The 20,651-nt window shown below is 39.1% G+C and overlaps 1 protein-coding gene across 1 annotated transcript in view; it reads right to left on the bottom strand.

The window, feature by feature from the left end:
- The window catches only part of LOC119819098 (obg-like ATPase 1), a 74,918-nt gene that overhangs the window by 12,517 nt on the left and 41,750 nt on the right, over window positions 1-20,651 (bottom strand). The window contains exon 5 of the mRNA XM_038337121.1: window positions 2,359-2,534. Within this exon, the coding sequence (XP_038193049.1) occupies window positions 2,359-2,534 (176 nt within the window). The remainder of the gene's footprint in view (window positions 1-2,358; window positions 2,535-20,651) is intronic.

The raw sequence follows: 20,651 nt of genomic DNA, 5'->3' as shown, positions 1-20,651 counted from the left end.
CTGCTGAACATCATCTTTCCAAATAGAGAGCAGAATCAAAGATGATAATTACCTTAACACTCCTAACAACAAGATTAATACCAGGTAGATTACAGACTGAGATGTGAAAGATTAACAATAAAGTTCTTATAAGACAAAATAGAAGATGATTTTCTAAACATATTTATATATGTATTTATGTTCATATTATGCATACACGCATGTAATGGGGGTCAGGCTCCACGGGGCACGTGTGGTGGTTAGAACACAACTGTGGGAGTTCTCTACCTGCTGGCCATCTCGCTGCCCGTTTCTATCCACGGGGCGGTCCCTCTGGTGATGCGTAAGGCTTGCCTGTAACTTCTGGTCCTCCTGCCTTGACCTTTCAAGTTTATAACAACTGTTTGTCACAGTGCCTGGTATTTGTGTATGTGTTGGGGTGCACAGCCATGTGTGTGACGGATTTATGTATGTGTGTGCATACGCTAAGCAAACATTCTACTGCTAAGCAACATTTCCATCCCCAGAAATATTATTTGTCTTAGTATTAATCTTTACTATTTTATACATTTTATTAATTCTTTGATAATTTCATACATATGGATATCTATCTCAACTCCTCCCAGATCCACCACCCCATTTTGTGTCTTTTCATTTTTTAAAATAACCCACCAAGTACAATTTGTATTACTCATGTACTCATCAGTATGGAGCCATTCACTGGAGCACAGTCAATGCAACAAAGACCAGACCCTTAAATAAAACAGACTCTTCCTTCTCCTGCAGCCATTAGCTGTCAATAGCATGCAAGTTAGGGGTGGGGGCTTTGAGGCCCTCACTGCTCCATGCGAAAGCACTGACCGGCTTGTACTTGTGAAGGTCTTATGCTGTGAGTTCATGGGCGCAGCAGTCGTGGCATGTCCAGCCCCTCCCCCAGCCGAGGAATAGTTTTTATAGTCATCTTCCATTTTCTTCTCTATCCTAACCCTCATGCAACTTCACTGGACACCTCTTCATTCTACTGCATGTGGACAGGGAATGACCATAGCATAGAAGTAAGAGCACAAAGGAAACTGATAACACACGTCTTCCTGTCCCAAGTCAAATGTCACTCTTAACTATTACTTATTGATAATAATAATAGAAGACAAGTACAGAATCCTTCCGTCCTTCAGAAAAACCAAAGTTTATTTAAAGAGAACAATTCCATTAGAGTTGAAAAGGAAAGCCCAGGGCAGATGGCTGTAGACCTCAGCAGCTGCTGGAGGAGAACAGAAATGAAAGAGAGGTCAGCCACATGGCAGAAAAAGGGGAGCTTCTGAGCAAGTAAGGAAGCCCAGAGTAACGGAAAGGCCGGCTTAGAGCAGAAACATAAAGCCTCAAAAGAGCAAGCAGGCTCTGGAAGTGCGCTGCAGTTCTGTGAGCGGGGGTTCTTTCTAAGGAGCACAGTCATACAAACACGAAGATAAATGCAGGAGGGGAAATGGCATAATCAGCTTCAGAAAACTAAAACAAACACTTGCAATAAAAATTAACATACAAAGAGAAAGTTATTTCTACAACAAAGTTACACATAAGGCAAGAACAGTTACTGGAAGGCGTTAATAAATAAAAAAGTACAATTATGGCATTCTTTTTTAAATGAAAAGTACAATTCCACTGTATAAAACTCCAAAACCTTGAAACAGTTATCATAATACTACTAAAAATAATTCACTAATGTAATTAAAAATATATCCAAGTAGTGCAGATAATGGTGGCTCACTAGGCAAAGTGTTTGCCATAGAAGCACAAAGACCCAAGTTCAAATCCCCAAAATCTATGTAAAGTCACGCGCAGTAGTATCTGTAACCCCAGTGCTCCTCAGGCAGAGAGAGGGAATCCTCAAAGTGTACAGAGCAGCGAGCATGGCACGTGCAGTGGCAAACAACTAAAGGCCCAGTTTCAATAAAAATGGAAAGAGAGAACCAACCCTTGAAGTTATTCTCTGACTTCACATGTACACTGTACCATATGTGCGCCTACATGCCACACACATGTACACACATACACACACTATACTCATTCTGTCTACCCCAAGGTAAGACCCATCTTTTGTGTAAATCACTAATTCAAACCCATAAAGTTCATATACTCATCATATTTCAAAACCTAGTTCTTCAATGCAAAACTGCGTTTCATTAAGTACTAAAACTCAAAAATCTACCCCATAACCTTGCAAATTCTCAATATTACTACACTATGACTTGCTAATCACCATGATACGTTTGTTGTGCCCTCAAATGAAACTTATCAGTTTTTTTATTTTATTTTAAAATTCAATAACAGTAAATATTTGATGGCTAGGTATTTCCTTAAAAGTTGTAAATGTTTACTTACATATTCAGGCTTTAGTTTCTTATCTCCTCCTCTCACAGCCACCTTCTCTAGTTTATCTATAATGGGCCCAATCATTTCCTCATCTTTCAGCTGAAGCTCTTCATGAATTATTTCTATATCTCGAATGGGATCTACACTTCCTTCAACATGCGTGATATCATCATCTTCAAAAGCACCTAAAGTGAATTAAAGAGAACCATTCAATACGCAGATAAAGGAAGGAGTGAACAGAATGAAAACTTTAGATGGTGAGCAAACAGCTACAGCAAATCAATTATTCTTAACTCTTTTCAAGCAGACCACAGCATCCCCCACCATTTGGTAACACTTAACATACTAACCATAGAAATAACCGTTCAAGAGCGTCAATTTTAAAAAACTGATACAGACAAGTTAACAGTATTATCTTTATAGGAAAAAGAACTTTTATTCCAGAGCTACCGGGTGTTTTCAAGTTTGGGATATAAAGATACTAAATGCAAGCATGAAAGCCTTAAGTTCTAAACTGCACTATTAGGGTTTCCAAGGGAAACCAGATTTGGGGGGGAGCTCAAATCATCTGGCAGACCTCTTCTCTGCTTCAATCTACTTTATCACTGTGGTTCTGACGGTGATTAGATAATGAACCACTCAGACACACAATTTACACAGCAGCTAATTTCATCGGCCTGATTTGAGGGTATGGTTTTTAGGGGGCTATCAAAGAAGCAGATGAAGGTGCATTTGTCATATATGAGTGACAACCATTCACACTATCTGAACAAAATAGTGCTGGCCCTTATTAGAAACACATGCTATTATCACATATTTAAAGTGCAGTTGAAGCCATAATTTCAAATTGCCAACTAGAAACATAAGGGTAAAACAACCAGATATTACTGAAGCATGTGTACTGACTTTATGCCCTTCGGAAGACATAATGTGGCAACATAATTCAGCTGGGATTTACTCAAATTACCAGATAAAGGACAGTATAACAAAAACGAATAAATGCTATGAAATATTATAAACAGAAAGCAGTGATATAGGTACAAAACAGTAAACACACATAAACAAATTAATTTCATCAAAATCATCCATTTGATTATACTGCCTGAGAAATGTTTTCTAACATAGAGTATCAATTATTTTAGACAGAAATATTATAGGGATTATGAAATAGCTTGAATTTGAGAAAGAAATAGCAAATATAGTTCATTTTTATGAAACATAGACTAGGACATTCTTGTTACAGGTTATAGAGTTCTAAAACGCAAGCGTCGAGGATTTTTCATCTTAATGTAGATTGTTCAGCCATACGCATATACTGCTATTAATATAGGTATTTAAATATTTAAGTGCTTTGGACATGAAACTGATGTATCAAATGATGTCAGAATTTGCATCAACAAAATAAGCAAAAACCAAAAACAAAAACCAAAAAACCCAAACTGGGTGTATTTCCTACTAAACACAACAAACACATAAGCCCCAGCTGACAGGCACAATAGTATTTCCTGCCAAGAACAACACAGGCAGCATTGCCAGTGACTGAGATGACTAATTCCGTCTGGGGTGCAGGCGAGTCAGGAGTGCTTCTCTGGCGTGCAGAGTTCTCGTTTCCTCTCCAAGAGTGCTTAAATTGGCTGCAGTGGGACACACCTGTAAACCTAGTACTCACGGGGTAGAAACAAGAACATCAGAGGTTCTAGGTCATGCCTGGCTACACAGTGAACTCAAGGTCAACTTTGACTATGTGAAGCCAAATCAAAGAGAAAGGAGGGGGGAAGGAAAGAAAAGAAACAACTACATCTTCTATGACACTCGGTGAAAATTATCCTGTACAATTATCTTTCTATAGAGCTAATGACCACAGTGCGTCAACAACAGCCCTGAAAACTACTAAGACAGAGCGGACAGGAGGGGGTACACTAGGCATAGTAGTGTTTTCAGTTTTACCCCAGGAAGAAGGGACGGTTGGATGAAAACTAAAGAGGTAGAGTTGGACCTGCCATTGTTTCCTGATCTAAGGCTAGGTTATTTCCAGAGCAGAGGCGGGGAGCAGCCGAGCACCAAGGGGAAGAGGCTTGGGATGAAGATAGTAAAGGAAACGTGATAGAACTGCTGGGTAATCTTCGTTGTGGAATCCAATTTAGACCTAGTTTATGGCTAATTTTTTTTAAAATAAGAGTTTGAAAAGCAAAGGTTTGTTGTATTTAATATTTCAGTCTTTCTCTCTCTGTACACGCACACACAAGGTAAGACACAACATACAGTAATAATGATTTTCTTTCTGGCTAATTACTGTAAGACCAAAATTGTAACTAAAATTTAGAAACCTTTTAAATACAATCTTAAATTTTAAAATAAACTTTTTTATTGTGTTTTAGAAAAAGAGTGGCTTGTCTTATAAAAACTGTTCACTGTGAAGAGTTTAAGCGAGACAAACTGATAAAGAAGCTTACATTAACGTTCCTCTGTTCTAATAGAATTTCAAATACCAGGTTCCTCTCCATTATCTTGGATACGTGGATAAAATTGAGGGCTGTAATTAAGAAACTGTATTTAAATTTTCCTAATGCATTTACTGCAGAATGCTGAAGCATCAGCCTTTACAGACATATGGACAACCGTACTAGGTAGTTTTGACTCTGTGTATCACAGAAGTCACTTCTTCTTTCCCTTCCTTCCCATAAATGTTTGTTCCCACAGATTGTTCCTTTGATTTATTGACACTTTAGGCTATTAGTACGTCCTCCATTTCACAAATTCTTTCCCTCAAACACTTCATTCAGTAAATTTAAGATTCTATATTAAATCAAATGTTAATCGCTCCAGGACATTAATTTCACTTTATGCTGCTTTCCTTCCTCCAGTTCAGACCCAAACATTCTGAAAGCACTGCCTATATCTGCTAAATCTCCATGTCTTCGCCTTTTTATAACTCAAACCATATGCTTCCGCAACACTATCAGAAATCCATTATAGCAAGGACCACAAGCACTGGTCAGGTATCGTGGGACACCCATGGATTCCTGGTATTTGAGAGATGGAGGCTCAAAGCGTAAGTTTGAGATTAGCCTGAGCTATACAGCAAGACCCTACATAAGGGAGGGAGGGAGGGAGGGAGGGAGGGAAGAAGGACCCACGGCAATGACTAGCCTTCATGATACCAAGTCAACATTCTTCAAGACTGACTGGCTGCTGACCTGAGGGCACCGAGTCTTTCGTTATGTCTGTGTGAGCACAGCCCCCTTGCTCTCCGCTATTGACTTTATGAGTTTCTTCTCAGGCCCTTTTCTTTTGTACGGCGTTGGTGGCTTTTTCATGTGATTTTTGTTTTGCTGGTGCTTAAAAATGAATCCTCTCATGTGACAGATAAATATTCCACCAATGAGATACACCAGCATCTCTCATACTTTGCTATTTTACTTCTTACATCTGAGTTTGCAAAATATTCTTAGATGCTAGATGTTAGGAGAAAGTGTCAAGCGTCATACCATATTGAAGAACGCATGCTTCACAGCAGCGCTGCACACGCTGCAGGCCACACCTAGGGCTGTCTTGTGAATAAAAGGATACAAGATCTGGTTGGACCTGTCCTTCTATTCTCTACACTATAAAATGCAGGGATAAGGAATTACTTGATATGCAAACTGCCACCATCAACACATATGCAAACTACAATATGACTCGCTAATTATAACATTCCCAACCGACAGAAGTTCCCTTATAAATCTACCAATGTGCTAAGTCTGTGAGAATTTCAAACAAAAACAAGATTTTGGTCTTGTAACTGTGTAAACTAGTTGGCAAAACAAACTAGTCTTTTTTTAAAAAAAAAGCATAAATGGGCTAAAACAAACAAAAACCAGTAGATCTTAGATATAATTAAACACTTTAAAAATAAAAGTTTATATAGGTGTATGTTCCCCATGCTGAACTGAAGGTTGAAAAGAACTCTAGTGGAGAGAAGTACTCTGAAGAGTGAAAGACATGGGAAGCTACAGCTAGCAGGGTCAAGTGTGTATCTCATTCGGTAGGCGGCAGGAGGCCAGCAATGGCTCTTATGTAAAGAGCATGTTTAAAAGACCAACCAGAAGTAGGAAACAACTAAAGGAAATGGCCGCACACCACTGCACCCCAAATGCCATGAGAGGAAACTCAACGGGATGTGAGTGGGAGACATAAAGACAGGATGAACGTCGACAACTGCAGAAAACAACTCCAACTAGATAGAACGACAGGACTGGAGCCAAGCTGCGGGGGCACACACCTTTAATACCCGTCATTCAGGAGGCAGAGGCAGGGGGATCTCTCTGAGTTCAAGGCCAGTAAGTTTCAGGATAGCCAGGGCCATGCAGAGTAGGTGGAAAGCAAAGGAAGCTGACAGATCACTATATGGTTTCAAGTCGAAGGATTTTTATATGCATTACAGTAAAGCCAATGCATAAAAATTTAAAAGCCCAAAGTAGATATGAAGCGAAAGGTATTATATAATCAAACTGCATACTTGTTAGGACAGTGGTTCTCAATCTGTGGGTCGTGACCCCTTAGGTCCTCTAGCTCTAAAAATATTCTCAATACAATCCATAACAGTAGTGATTACAGTTGTGAAGTAGCAGCGAAAATAATTTTATGTTTGGGGGTCACTACAACATGAGGAACTCTATTAAAGGGTTGTAGCATTAGGAAGATTGAGAACCACTGCTCTAGATAAAGAATAAGAAACGCCTCACAAACGAAGTCATATCAAATCAGCATCAAAACATATGCATATTATTACATTCCAGCTTGTCTTTCAAGGTAAATAGCAAATGTTCTGAAAAATCTAATTTTGATTCATTCCTACTAAAACCACTAAAAAGTTAGAAAGCCACATTTCTAAAGCAGAGGATATCGGCACATATATGCTTTTATGTTGAAGTCAGCACAGAAAATGATGAGCTCGCTATGGTATTGTTGTCAGTGCACACCATTTGACCTTTTCTGATCTATCTCCATAGCCCAGACTTTCTCCCCTTCTAGTGGTTCCCTATCTTTCTTCAAATAGTCCCCCTTATATGTACATATTTTAAGTGCTTCTATTTATTATTCTATTGTATGTGGGTGAGGGCACAGAGGCCACAGCACACATGTGAAGCAGGGACAACTCTGTGGAGCAGGCCTCTCCTTCCAACTGCATATGGCACATTAGTTAGTTTCCTATCACTGTGAGGAATCACCACGAACACACTCTAGACAGTGAGAGTCTACTGCCATCACAGCAGGAAGCATGGCAATGGGCAGGCATGACGACTTGAGCAGCAAGCTCAGAGCTCACATCTTAAAACCACAAGCAAAAGGCAGAGTGAGCTTGGAATGGTATCTGGCTTTTTAACTCAAGACCCACCTCCAGTGACACACCTCCTCCAACAAGACCACACCTCCTAATCTTCCCCAAACACCACTGCAAACCTGGAACAAGTATTCAAATGACAGAGACTACTGGGGACCTTCTCACTTAAATTACCACACGTGGGTTCTGGAGAAGAAGCTCGCTGTCACCAGGCACCAACAACTGCCTTTACCCACTGAGCCATCTCACGGGCCACAGCTTTGCTGCTGATCTGATCAGTTCTGGTGACCAAACCTAGGGCCTTTGCATGCTGGGCCAGAGCTCTACCATGGAACTGTACTACGCCTTTCATTTTTAACTTACTCTTAGGGCCCTGAGTACACCAGGCAAACACTTGACCATTGAGCTACAGACCCAGCCCTTTAAAGCAAATTCTTCATTAAATACAGTGTTGGAAAGCAAGACAATATATTAATTTAATAACTTGTTTTTCAAATGTCTAATCAAGCCTCCAAATTCCATGCACATCAAACCTCCATTCACAATTTCCTTATATTCTGAACTCACTGTATTACCCAGAAGCCCTCGCTCCTTAGCCTCCTGAGTAGCATGGCTAGTACTACAAAGCAAATAGGTTCAGCAGTCTGTTGTTCAGGATTTTGTTATTGTTTGATGGTGCTAGGATCAAACCCTGAGACTCACGCATTCCAGGAAGGCAAGCACTCTGAGAGATAAGCTTGCACAGGCAAAATACCCTCACCATCTTTACAGCTTTATCACAAACACTGGAAAATGCAAGTTACCATTTACTTTTCATAAAAACACAATGAAAATGCTTGGCTGTACACAAGAGAGGTGGTGGGTGTGGTAGTGAGCGATCTACTAGTAGCTCTCTAAATGCTCTGATTTAGAAGTGCAATTTAAATCTCAGCTTAGAAGTACACCAAAATTCTAGTCTTGATCTATAAAAAAGACTCACTTTGGAAAGAAAACAATTTAATTCTCATCTGGACCTCAAAATTTGTAATTCATACCTATAGATTAAAATAACTAACTCCTTTAAGTTAAAAAAAAAAAGAGAAGAGCATTTTATGCATTTTGCTGCCTTTTAAAAGTCCATGTGTGGGGCTGGGAAGAGCACAGCGGGCAGAGTGCTGTGTGCTGAAGCACAAGAGCCTGAGCTGAGATTCCTGGTCTAAGTGGGCCTGTGTCTCAGTGCTTAGACTGCTTCTGAGCTCCTGTCTCCTCACAGTCAAACCCCTTCCTGTCTCCACCTCCCTAGTGCTGGGATTAAAGGCGTGGGATCCCAACTGCAGGGATCACCTTTGTATGGACCTGTTTCTCTTTATGACAGATACAATCTTGTGTAGCCCAGGGCAGCCTTAAACTAACAGAGATTAGTGTCCTGAGATTAAAGGTGTGTGCCACCACTACCTGGCCTCCTGTAGCTTAGCTCTGCACTCTGATCTTCAGGCAAGCTTTACTTGCTAAAACACAAACAAAATATCACTACAGTCTGTAACTCCAGTTCCAGGGGGTCTGTTGTCCTCTTCTAGTCTCGCAGGCACCAAGCACTCACACAATGCACATACACACATACAAGCCAAACACTCAAATACATAAAATAAATTTAAAAATTTTAAATCTTAGTAAAACAAAATGTCCATGTAGCTGACTTTAAGAGGCTAATCTAAAATTAAATAAATTATAAATGATTCACAGAGAGCTTTTGCACCATTTAATTAATTTATATGGTAGCAATCAAGAATGCTGTGATTAAAAATAATCCAGATCTTAAGACAAATAAGTATTTAATATAAGAATAATAAAGTGGGTCAGTTGAGTTCCGAGAAATCAAAATTAAAAAAATCTTGTTCATTATCTTCCCTTACTTTGAAGACTTCATTAAAATTAAAAATAACATACTCTTTTTAAAATTTATTTATCTCTATTCTCTATGCACTGGTGTTTGGCCTGCATGCGTGTCTGTGTGAGGATGGCAGATCTCCTGGAACTGGAGCTTCAGACAGCTGTGAGCTGACCTGTGGGTGCTGGGAATTGAACTCAGGTCCTCTGGAAGAACAGCCACTTTTAAGCAATGAATCGAAACAAAATATTGGGTGAGAAAGATAAGATAGAAAGAAACAGGTATAAAAAGATGAGCTCTGTGGAATGGAAGCTTCTACTGGGATAGTTCTAAGAAGAAAGCCTTTGATTTTGAGTGTCGTCACCCAACTGACACTACTATAGTACAGTTATTTCAGGTGTACAAAACAGAAAATCCTGCTCAACAGCTACTAGTACTATTCCTACACTGTAGATAATTATACAATCATACCATCTAAGAAATCCTTAAAGTCACTTAAAACTTACGAATTATAATTCAGAGTCAACACCTGTAGTTAATTATATTCAACCGCTCAAGGGCTTCACATTTTTAGGTGCCGCCTTGCCATCGACTCTCTCTCCACAGAAGCAGAGAGAGAAGTTGTTCCTTAGTGAGAGGAGGGTTCACCTCTCAACAAGATCCCACTGCTTGTTCTATACTGTAACAAACACTTTAAATACAGACAAATTTGATATTTTTATTAGAATTGGGATTCATCCTACTTAGAGCGTGGAACTACTTCTGCTGTGTGAATCTCCCAAATAGCATCTCACCATGTCCTGACTTCCAGCACACCATGTGTCTTCTGCCTGTAGGAAAGGCCTCCCTCTAACATCTTCTCCATGTGCATATCCTCAGCTCAAGTCAAACTCTTGGATCAGATTCATTAAATCCTGGACATTCCTCAGATCTGTCTCTGTCTCTTTGCCCATCCCATTTGTGAACTTCATATATACATATATATGTATGTATATATGTGTATATATATATATATATGTATATATATGTGTGTGTGTATGTATGTATGAATATACTGCCCTGAGTGTGATTCATGGCACAAATATATTATTCTAAATGTAGATTCTGAGAAAATCAGTTTTATATATTTCTGAGGAGTGGTATCATAGGGAGGTTGAAATGCAGAGGACATAGAACAGGCTTTTACTGCCATTTATGTTTCTGCGAATAAAGGGTTTCACATGTGCTACCTGCCGTTCAGTAAATAGACTGAGCAGCAAATCTTGGGTTATTTTCTAATGCTGGTATATATATGTATGTATATATGTGTATATATATATATGTATATGAAGCTTAGAAAGAAGGCATATATAGGGATATACACACATATATAGGGATATACATACATACATACATACATACATGCCTTCTTTCTAAGCTCATCCTTCTCAGCACCAGATATTTTTAACTGTTATACATTTCCAATGGGATAATTGGCTACATTTTATTTTTTCTCATTATGATCATCCTTCTTATCCCTTAACTAAACAGTCTTTGTAACTCTACTTTGTTTTATTTTCAGATGTGACTGCTCTCATGTCATCTACATAACGAGTCTAAGTGCTCTCTGGTGATCATTAGTCTCTCAAGCTCCAAATCAGGCTCAGGAGAGATCTCTCAGGCCACATTTCTCCAAGTGTGCCATGCAGATGGAAGAAAGAGAGCAAGTGAGAAAAATCATAAGACCACTTTCTTCTCTGGAACTCTATGCAGGTGCTTTATAATCTAAAGGAGTAGAGCCCAGCACTAACTGATGCGGAATTCAGAGGTGACGAGAAATTACAAGGACTTTCTGTATCCACTCCCTTACATGTTTGATATACGCAGCACTGGTTTCCTAGCAATGTTTGTTGAATACTTTAATATGTGCTGTGAAATTTATCTTTTGCTGTTTTAGCTTCTAGAATGTACACTTCTTTTCTGACATTTATTTATATATTCTCAATATGAATAAATACAGAAGCATTCATTGATTCTTTTATTCATTATCTTACCTTATACCAAACTGTGTGTTTATCAGATCTGACCAAGGCATAGGTGGAAATGAAAAGGTGCTTAGCGTACAATCCTCGAGAACAGTCAGCTGGGAACAGGGTCATGCGCTTTGATACTTGAAGTGCACACTGCAAGTCATATGGACAAAATGGACAGATTACTGCAGCAGTTTAAGTGGAGGGAAGGTCAGAGGAAGCTCATGGAGATTCATTTCAGGGAGACTGAGGCTATAAGAAATACTGCGTGTGATGTGCTTTGGAGGTAGGAGGAGGAACAGTATTCCCAGCACAAGCGTGACTGAGTACAGAAGATGAAGGCTGGGAAGGCTGAGAGAGTTTCAAAGTACACTACTGTGGCACCAGCATTAGAAAATAACCCAAGATTTGCTGCTCAGTCTATTTACTGAACGGCAGGTAGCACATGTGAAACCCTTTATTCGCAGAAACATAAATGGCAGTAAAAGCCTGTTCTATGTCCTCTGCATTTCAACCTCCCTATGATACCACTCCTCAGAAATATATAAAACTGATTTTCTCAGAATCTACATTTAGAATAATATATTTGTGCCATGAATCACACTCAGGGCAGTATATTCAATAATCATTTTTATTGTACTTTATTCCAAAGAAATCTCCAAACTCTTATATGAGTCAGAGGTGGTAGGGAACGCTCAGATCTGGATCCTTCTAGGGCTGCCTTGCAGAAGAGGGGAGACGAAGCTACGCATTTTAAGGGTGAATGTGAGACAGGTGGCGGTGGCACATGCCTTTAATCCCAGCACTCAGGAGGCAGAGGCAGGTGGTTCTCTGTGAGTTTGAGGCCAGCCTAGTCTACAGAGTGAATTCCAGGATATCTAGGACTACACAGAAAAACCCTGTCTCAACAAACAAAGAAGAAAAAGGACTGAATGTAACTTGGGCAAGGGGTGGGGTGGGGGGGAATCTCCTGAGCAGCCTTCCACTAGTGAGGCAGCCATTTGCTGTCTTTCTCTCAGAACTTTCTCTATGATCTTGTTTGTTTGTAGAACATGACTTTTTTTTTTGTTCTACCACCTGAATGCTGGGATGACACGTGTGTAGCACCATAAAAATACACATCTTCTAGACGTTTTAAAACAAGTCTCTATTAGATGTTGGGTGGAAAGGCACTTCTTCAAGATAAGAAGTCACTGCCCGGCAAGCAGGTCCCACGACCTCATATTGCGAACCTCAGAAAAGCACACTCGGTAAACAAAGCAGGAGCAAGAAGATGGGCACAGCTCCTGAACAGGTATCTGACCAATCAAAACTTTCCATGAAAAACAACCCAATCAGCAGCACTCTAAACATGAAACCACCAGGTTTTTAAGAATGAATAGACTTGCAAGTTCACCAAAACAAAGGGAGGTCACACAAGGTCAAGCACGCAGAGAGGAAGCTGAGCAACATCTGAGCAACCAGGAGGAAACCGGCTGCCCAGAGTAGTTCAGGCCCTTTCTTCTCCCGTGAAACCTTTACAGAAGGGGAAGAAAGCAGAATAAAATTAGTTTAAGCTCCCCAAGATATTTACAATCAAATAGGAAAGACAGATCAGCATATAATAAATGTAAAAAAAGTTAATCTAGAATAAAGGATAACAGGTTGATGGGAAAAAAACCTCAAGGCTTCAAACTGGAAAACAGGCAGTACACAGAAGCAACTGAAATGTAGATTCAGATTCACATACAGGTTTTGATGGAAGCATAAATTATTTTTAGTAGCATATTTAAGTGTATTGATGCTGTGAGAAGAGAGAAAATATTGTTTCTACTAGAGTTTTAAGCTGGTGTTTAAATACTTGAAAAATGCAGACATGTGATAGCTATTAATTTTAAAAAGGCCTAATTAATAAAAATACAGATTAATTTTAAGAACAGCTGTTTTATACAGCCTTTCCTCAAAATATCAGTGGGTTTTTACTTTAAATTCAGTTTTCTAATATACAGAAGGGGAGAATAAAGAAATAGAAAAAAAACCCTCATCATTTATTTGGTACTGAAATACGAAGATGATGACTATATCCACACTATATGAGGGGATTACATCCTTGGACCAAACAAAAGTATTATTATGGAAGTAGTAGATACCCTCAAACCAGGCAACATATGTCAGACAAAATGATTATGCTCTTGGCTACACAACTCACAGTCCTAACTGGTAAATGAAGCACGGAAAGCAGACCAAGACTGGAGAGACTGAAGACAATAAACAAATATGTCCTTCGGAAGCAGACTGCGTTACATAAGGATCTTACTTTCCCACTAGTCTTCCAATACAACCCACTTGAATTGGCCCAACAAAATACACACCAACTACTTGAGAGATTTCTAGAAGCCTACTTCAAGAGATCTCATCTGCCCACAAAAATCTAGCCATGACCACAAATAGTTAAACCAAAGCAAGTACTCACCACCAGGTGGTGCCAAATCAAAGCCAGTGCCAGAGCGACTTGGATGGGCCTATACCTTGTGGCATTTATGACCCCTTTAGCTAGTTATGCAGGTCTACCTCTATTGCTATTTCTTTCACATAGCAAAAAAAGAACTCCATATTTTATGCCACTGACACTTGTGGGCCCACATACACATTATAGCACGGAAGACACAACTAGTATATTATACTTGGGGGGGGGGGAGCAAAGAGATAACAGTACAACTGGGCTTACTGAAGACTAGTTATAAATGAGGATGTTTGTTAAAAACTGTACTCTATTTCATATGCAGTCTTCAAAATAACCAAGGAGTTATAATAAGAATGCAGTATGCAAATACTCTGGCATAACCAAGACTTCAAGCAGTTAAATACGAATACAACGAAGACGTTCTCCCCAATGGTTGCCTGTACTAACCACCATGGTCTTCACTCACTCCAGATCTTTAACAGAGAGGGAAGGGAAAGGATGCAACACTGCCAATCAAACGACCATGTCAGACCTCCGTCTTCAGAGGGCAGTTCAGGGAACTACAATAACAAGATACAGGATTTTGACACTTATCCCCAAAGTGGGGGAATATAAATGTTCTCCTGAATTCCTTCAAAAATTAGCTCAAAAATTGCAGCGAAAGACTTTATGGCAAGCTTGCTGACCTCCACTTCTGTCTTCTCACCCCAGCACTAGATGGTTAGCACTGCCTATAAGCTCTACCTGTCAGGATCTGATGGCTGTATGTTATGTATTCATCTGAACAGAACCACTACACTTAGTTACAGGCTATCATCAACCAATTCATTCTCTTGCTAAAATCAAGTCATCCAATTACTCCTTGACTAATCAAGGCTGTTTTGGCTTTTTCTTTTTTCAAAAGGTACTCAACAGCATAAACAGTTCACTTACAAGAAATGGAAAGGGGCTAATCAGCAGAATTATTGTTTTGCTGCTACAATTTGCAGTATTTAAATTTAGTTGCTGATTGGACTGAAAGTTTTATGATATAGCATATGAAACTAGTTTAACAGAACCGATGCTGTGGAGCTGCATTGTCTTGTATGACCGTACCGGCCTACTCTGTAGAAAAGAGAAATAACTAGTGTCTTTAAAAATAAGGCCATCTAAAGTTGGCTTCACTACTCTTCCCCACAAGCACTGGATCTTAAAACTAAAGGTGCCTGAAGAACTGATTCCGGAGCACTGTTTTAGAGTTGGCAACTATGCTACAGTGAATAAGACACACAATGACATTGATTGTTCCAATTACATTTATTTGGCTTTAAACAAACTAACGTGGCATTATCTGGTTATTATTTAAGGAAATAAAGTATCTAAATAAGTAAGTATTTTAAATAAGTATGCTACCTTATATAACAGTGAACATTTCATTTATAAAATGAAGAGTATTTCACTTAAATTCTAGCTGCACATAAATTATAAAAAGTTATTACACATCAATATTGCTATACTTATCAATGCAGGTTTTCTGAGAGAATATCTAACAGGATGTCTGAAGCTCACCTCTAACACAAAACTTTGAATTATTTTATATTTATATTCATTATAAGTTATTTTCAGGAAAGTATTTTCACCTTCAAACTTTGACTGAAATATGAAAAAAATTGTAATGAGATGTAATGAGATATATTCACCAAAATAACAAATTTTACTGTGTCGTTTTGCTATTTATGCATTATTTTAATTATAAACTAATTACAATTATTTTCTAAAACGCTGTTACATAAAAGGGACTAGTTTCTTTTAAAGAAACTCTTTAAACATTAAAAAAACTTTATAAACTGTCAACTAGAACATAAACCATTGAAAGGGTAGGGAAGCATACTGACAGAATTAAAGCAAGCTCTGAGCTTTTTCTGTGTGTGCACATGCAGAGAACATTACATACTAAGAATTATATACATAATATATATCAACTATATAGAATTATTAAAACTATACTACCATCACATGTGCTATGGGGTCATCTGACGTATACATTAGTATTTCAGAAAAGTCTCCATTTCACAGATGTGCTGACAAGGCATATTAGTACCTGCACATTTTAGATGAATTATCCATCTATAGTTTTTAAATGCTACCATTTTAATTAAACCTGATTATCTATGTTGAAATTCAAGGAAGTAAAAAAATTTACAAGCAAAGTAAATTAACAACAGAGCACTCCTAATATTCTTTAACGATGAACAATCCTCAGAACGGGCACACCTGCCAATACATTAGGAAAAGTAAAATCAACTATCAAGTGGAAATCAGATGCAGGCGGCCCTGACTTCTCGGCCGGATCTCCAGCCTCCTTTGTGCTGTGTTTGGCGCCACAGCCCTTTAAGTTTTGTCCTCCTACAGCCCTAACTAGTCGTAATCATTTGCAGCCTAATTGTGGACATTTATCTGCTTTTCTTATGCATAGAACATAGCTATTAAAGCTGAATGGTGATGGTGTGAAGTATAGGTTAAATTGGGTGAAATTAAAGCAAATTACTCCGGGATGTGGAAATCTGAAAATAGAAACCACCAATGATTTGCAACCCTCTTGATGATCAGCCTCACAGAACCCTAAACGACAAGAAAACTTACATATTTTAAAGTTAACTAGGTTTTTAAAAATAATATGTATAAATGTATTTTTAACTACATGTACTACTTATAATGGTGGAAAGATTATTTGTTTAACTCAGCTGCAATGTCAAAAGGATCTCAGATTTCTATTTTAAATAGTGCAGTTCATCTTTAAAATAAGATTTCCTTTCCTTTATATAAATTTGTACCCATAAAATGTGCTTAATTGTATCAAATATGATGCCATTTTACTGTTAGCTAAGTTTTAACCCTAGATAAAAGCATTAATACTAGAGACAACGTAAAACTGAAGTCATAATAATGAAAAAATTAACAGTGTAAACACAAACATATTTATATCCTATTTGTACATATGCCAAATATAAATCTGCATGTGACTATCAGAAAGCCTGTCCGTGGAAGCCCAACAACACATGCCAAAGGTTAAGATATAAGAATATATTTTCACTTCTCTAAAAGTGACCTGCAACGCTCTCTTAGGCAGCAAAATGAAATAGTATAAAACCCACCATGGCACAATTTAGATTAGCTTAGTTTAAAGTAAAACAAATATGAGTCATGAAATCGATAATCATCTGATTATGAAGCTCAATAAAAAGCCTATTTTAGGCATCTGGGGGACAGAAGTAAATGGCATGACACATACTCACAAAGAGCTGCCGGCTTAGTGGGTGAAGTAAGAATAGGCATAGATGGAACCAAAACATGGTTGGTTGCACGAAATGGAACCTGCTTAAAGGGGAATTCTGAACTCCCAGATAGGAAGGAAAGGGCAAAAGGGGGACAGAGAAAAGCAGTTTACAGAGCGCATGGCCCTTGTAGGAGAAAACTGTTACAGCTAAGCAAAGACGGGGAGGGAGTGCATAAGGCGCAGTAAAGACACAAGAGTTTGTCTGAGGGAAATTCAGAACAGCAAGAGTATGCTAGAAAAGACACTAATTTTTAACAACAAGGAGCCTTAAAACTTAGGAAGAAACTGGAACCCCAGAAAGGTATGAGGCAGTAGCATAACCAAGTGCAGTAACTCTCAAATGGTGATACCTCTAATTTCTTAACGGTTCTGTAACAATTAAAGGTGATTAACACCAAAACTCTGGTTCCTGGAATATTAGCTATATTCCCAGATGAGGTCTTTCCTTTTCTGTGTCTCATACCAAGTCTGAAATTACTGCTCTCTAGTTAATAAATGTATGCTCATGTATTCATTATCTTTGTCTTACAGTCAGCACAGATAAAACTCAATAGTCATTATGATAATAGTCAGCTACTGCTAGATTTTCATTTGTGTATATTTTAAAGCATACAACAATACATCCTTCTAAAGATTATTAAAACTTAACCAAATGCACATAATTTTCTACTTTCTGGAAAGCAGGCTTACTCCCAATCCCACCCAGGGTATGGGATCAAAATTCCTGGACAGAATTCATTACAATGTGATATAAGAATTGTTGAGAACTGAAGCTGGAGAGATGGCTTAGTGGTTAAGAGCACTGGTTGTTCTTCCAGAGGTACCAGGTTCAATTCCCACCAGTCTTAAGATAGCTTACAATTGTCTGTAACTCCAGTCCCAAAAGATCTGATGCCCTTTTCTGGCCTGCAAGGCCACTGCACACACATGGTGCACAGACATGTACGCTTATAAAACACTTATACATACAAAATAACAAACTAATAATTAAAACCTAACATTTAAAAAGAATGGTTGAGAACCCTTTCTCTTGAGGGTGAAACTGGAGGAGGAAGAAAGGAGAGCAGCTGTTCCCCGTCCTCCCGCATCCAGCAGATCACCACCCTCTTCCTGCTTTAGGGCTGTTAGGCTGTTGCTGGAGATTCTGCATCCTAGAGAAAATGAGGCCACGAGACAGATGGTCCCAGGATCACGCTGATCAAAAGCAAGAACTCAATAACATTTTATTACAAGGATCAGTTAAGTGGTGGTAGAAATACAATAAAAACAGAAAGTGACCTTTCAGAAAAGACCAACAGAACAGGCTGACAGATCATAGAAATCACGCCGTCAGGATTGGACCCATATGAAAACATGGAGTGCCTGTAGAAAAGGATATCACAAGGCTTCTTCTCCTCTCGTGGAGTACAGAATTCCTTCATTTAGTCAAATAAAGACAAAAAAGAATTACATTCATACTATGCCATCCTTTACTGGTATAGACAGCACAGAACCAGTACAAACTGATTCTGAGAACAGGGAGTCTTGAAAACCACTCTGTTTTACGTTTGGCCATCCCACAAAAGAATCTCTCACTGCCATTTTCATGAACAATGAACTTTACTACATAGTTAATGAAGAGGAAATATTTTTATTACAATTCTAACAATGAAATTTCATCAGGACTACATGGCTTCAACTCTCATAATAATATCATTTAAACCACTATTATGAGGTATTACCAGGACAAGAAAGATATTTTCCAGTCAGGAATCATAACAAACATGCTTCTAAAGCACGCGTGTGCGCGCACACACATATTTTTGAGTCAGGGTCTCTCTACATAGTCCTGGAACTCTCCATGTAGATCAGGGTTGTCTTGAACTCAAAGAGATCCAACTCCCTGAGTGCTGGGATAAAAAGAGTGCAACCCCACACCTGGCTTTAGTTCCTAAATCGTATACACACAGTTCCCCGTCTAAGTTAACACAAAAGTCAAGTTTGACAATATGTACTGACTTGCTGTTAACTCCCAACAGTTTTCTAGGAACTCAGGCAGCTGCAGATTAGATTATTCTATCTTCCTACAGTGACTACTCAAGGAGCAGGCATGTGACTTAGCTATTCACAGTGGAGGAAACTTACTAGGAAGGCTGAAACAAAGTCTCAGATGTGACTTAAAAACGAAGCCATTTTAGCCTTGCTGAGTGGACATGAGAGGCCGACTCATGGTGACTGCCCCCTCATGATGGAGCAAGGACCAAGGGTGGCAGCGCAGCTCAAGAAGCAGGCAGACTTAGGAAGCAACAGAACAAAAGCCAGAAACGATGCCAGTGGAAAAGTTCAAAGGGAAAGGAAAGAGCCAGAAAAATAAGGGGAACCCTCCCAGTTAGTGTATCTTCAACTCCTATTAGAACCATGGACAGGCAGAGACAACGCAGATCAGAGGTAAAGTGTCTGAAACGAGGCTGAAGTCAACTCCTAAGATGTGGAATTGACAATCTAAGATCAGTTTCTTTTTTAATATTTATTTATTATGTATACAACATTCTGTCTGTATGTATGTCTGCAGGCCAGAAGAGGGCACCAGACCTCATTACAGATGGTTGTGAGGCACCATGTGGTTGCTGGGAATTGAACTCAGGACCTTTGGAAGAGCAGGCAATGCTCTTAACCACTGAGCCATCTCTCCAGCTCCCTAAGATCAGTTTCCAACGGATACAAGAAAGCCCCACATATTGGAGAAAAACAAACAGGGAATCATAATACTTGTACTATCCAGGTAGAGCCAAAATTGCCTATGGGAGGCCAAGTCTGCTATTAAGAGAAAAGAAAACAAGTGAGATTGAACTTTGAGATGGCCTGGATGCTGGAAGGAGCATAAACAATTTAAGTGTCCCTCAAAACTATCTTCCAGCCGGGTGGTGGTGGCGCACGCCTTTAATCCCAGCACTTGGGAGGCAGAGGCAGGCAGATCTCTGTGAGTTCGAGGCCAGCCTGGTCTACAAGAGCTAGTTCCAGGACAGGCTCTAAAACTACAGTGAAACCTTGTCTCGAAAAACCAAAAAAAAAAAAAAAAAAAAAAAAAAAAAAAAAAAAAAAAAAAAACCATCTTCCAAAAATGATGTACAGAATGAACAAAAAGGATGTAAGGGTGATCTGGCTGACCTGGCTGGCTAGGCGGGGGTCCCCTTCCTCCCTCAGCGCTGCATGGGAGCTCCATGTGTGTCCCTTCTGAAGCTGCATGCTCGGTCGAGGAGGACGAGCTTCCCAGAACAGAGGAAGACGGGTCCTCAGTCAAGGGTATACAAGTAGCTGCCCTGCCCTGCTAGAACCCCCAAACAAGCTCTCAAAATGAACAA

Source organism: Arvicola amphibius, chromosome 7, assembly GCF_903992535.2.
Source record: "Arvicola amphibius chromosome 7, mArvAmp1.2, whole genome shotgun sequence".
NCBI classification, from domain to species: domain Eukaryota; kingdom Metazoa; phylum Chordata; class Mammalia; order Rodentia; family Cricetidae; genus Arvicola; species Arvicola amphibius.
The sequence above is the reverse complement of the archived record's forward strand: the minus strand, read 5'-3'. Positions and strand labels throughout refer to the sequence as shown.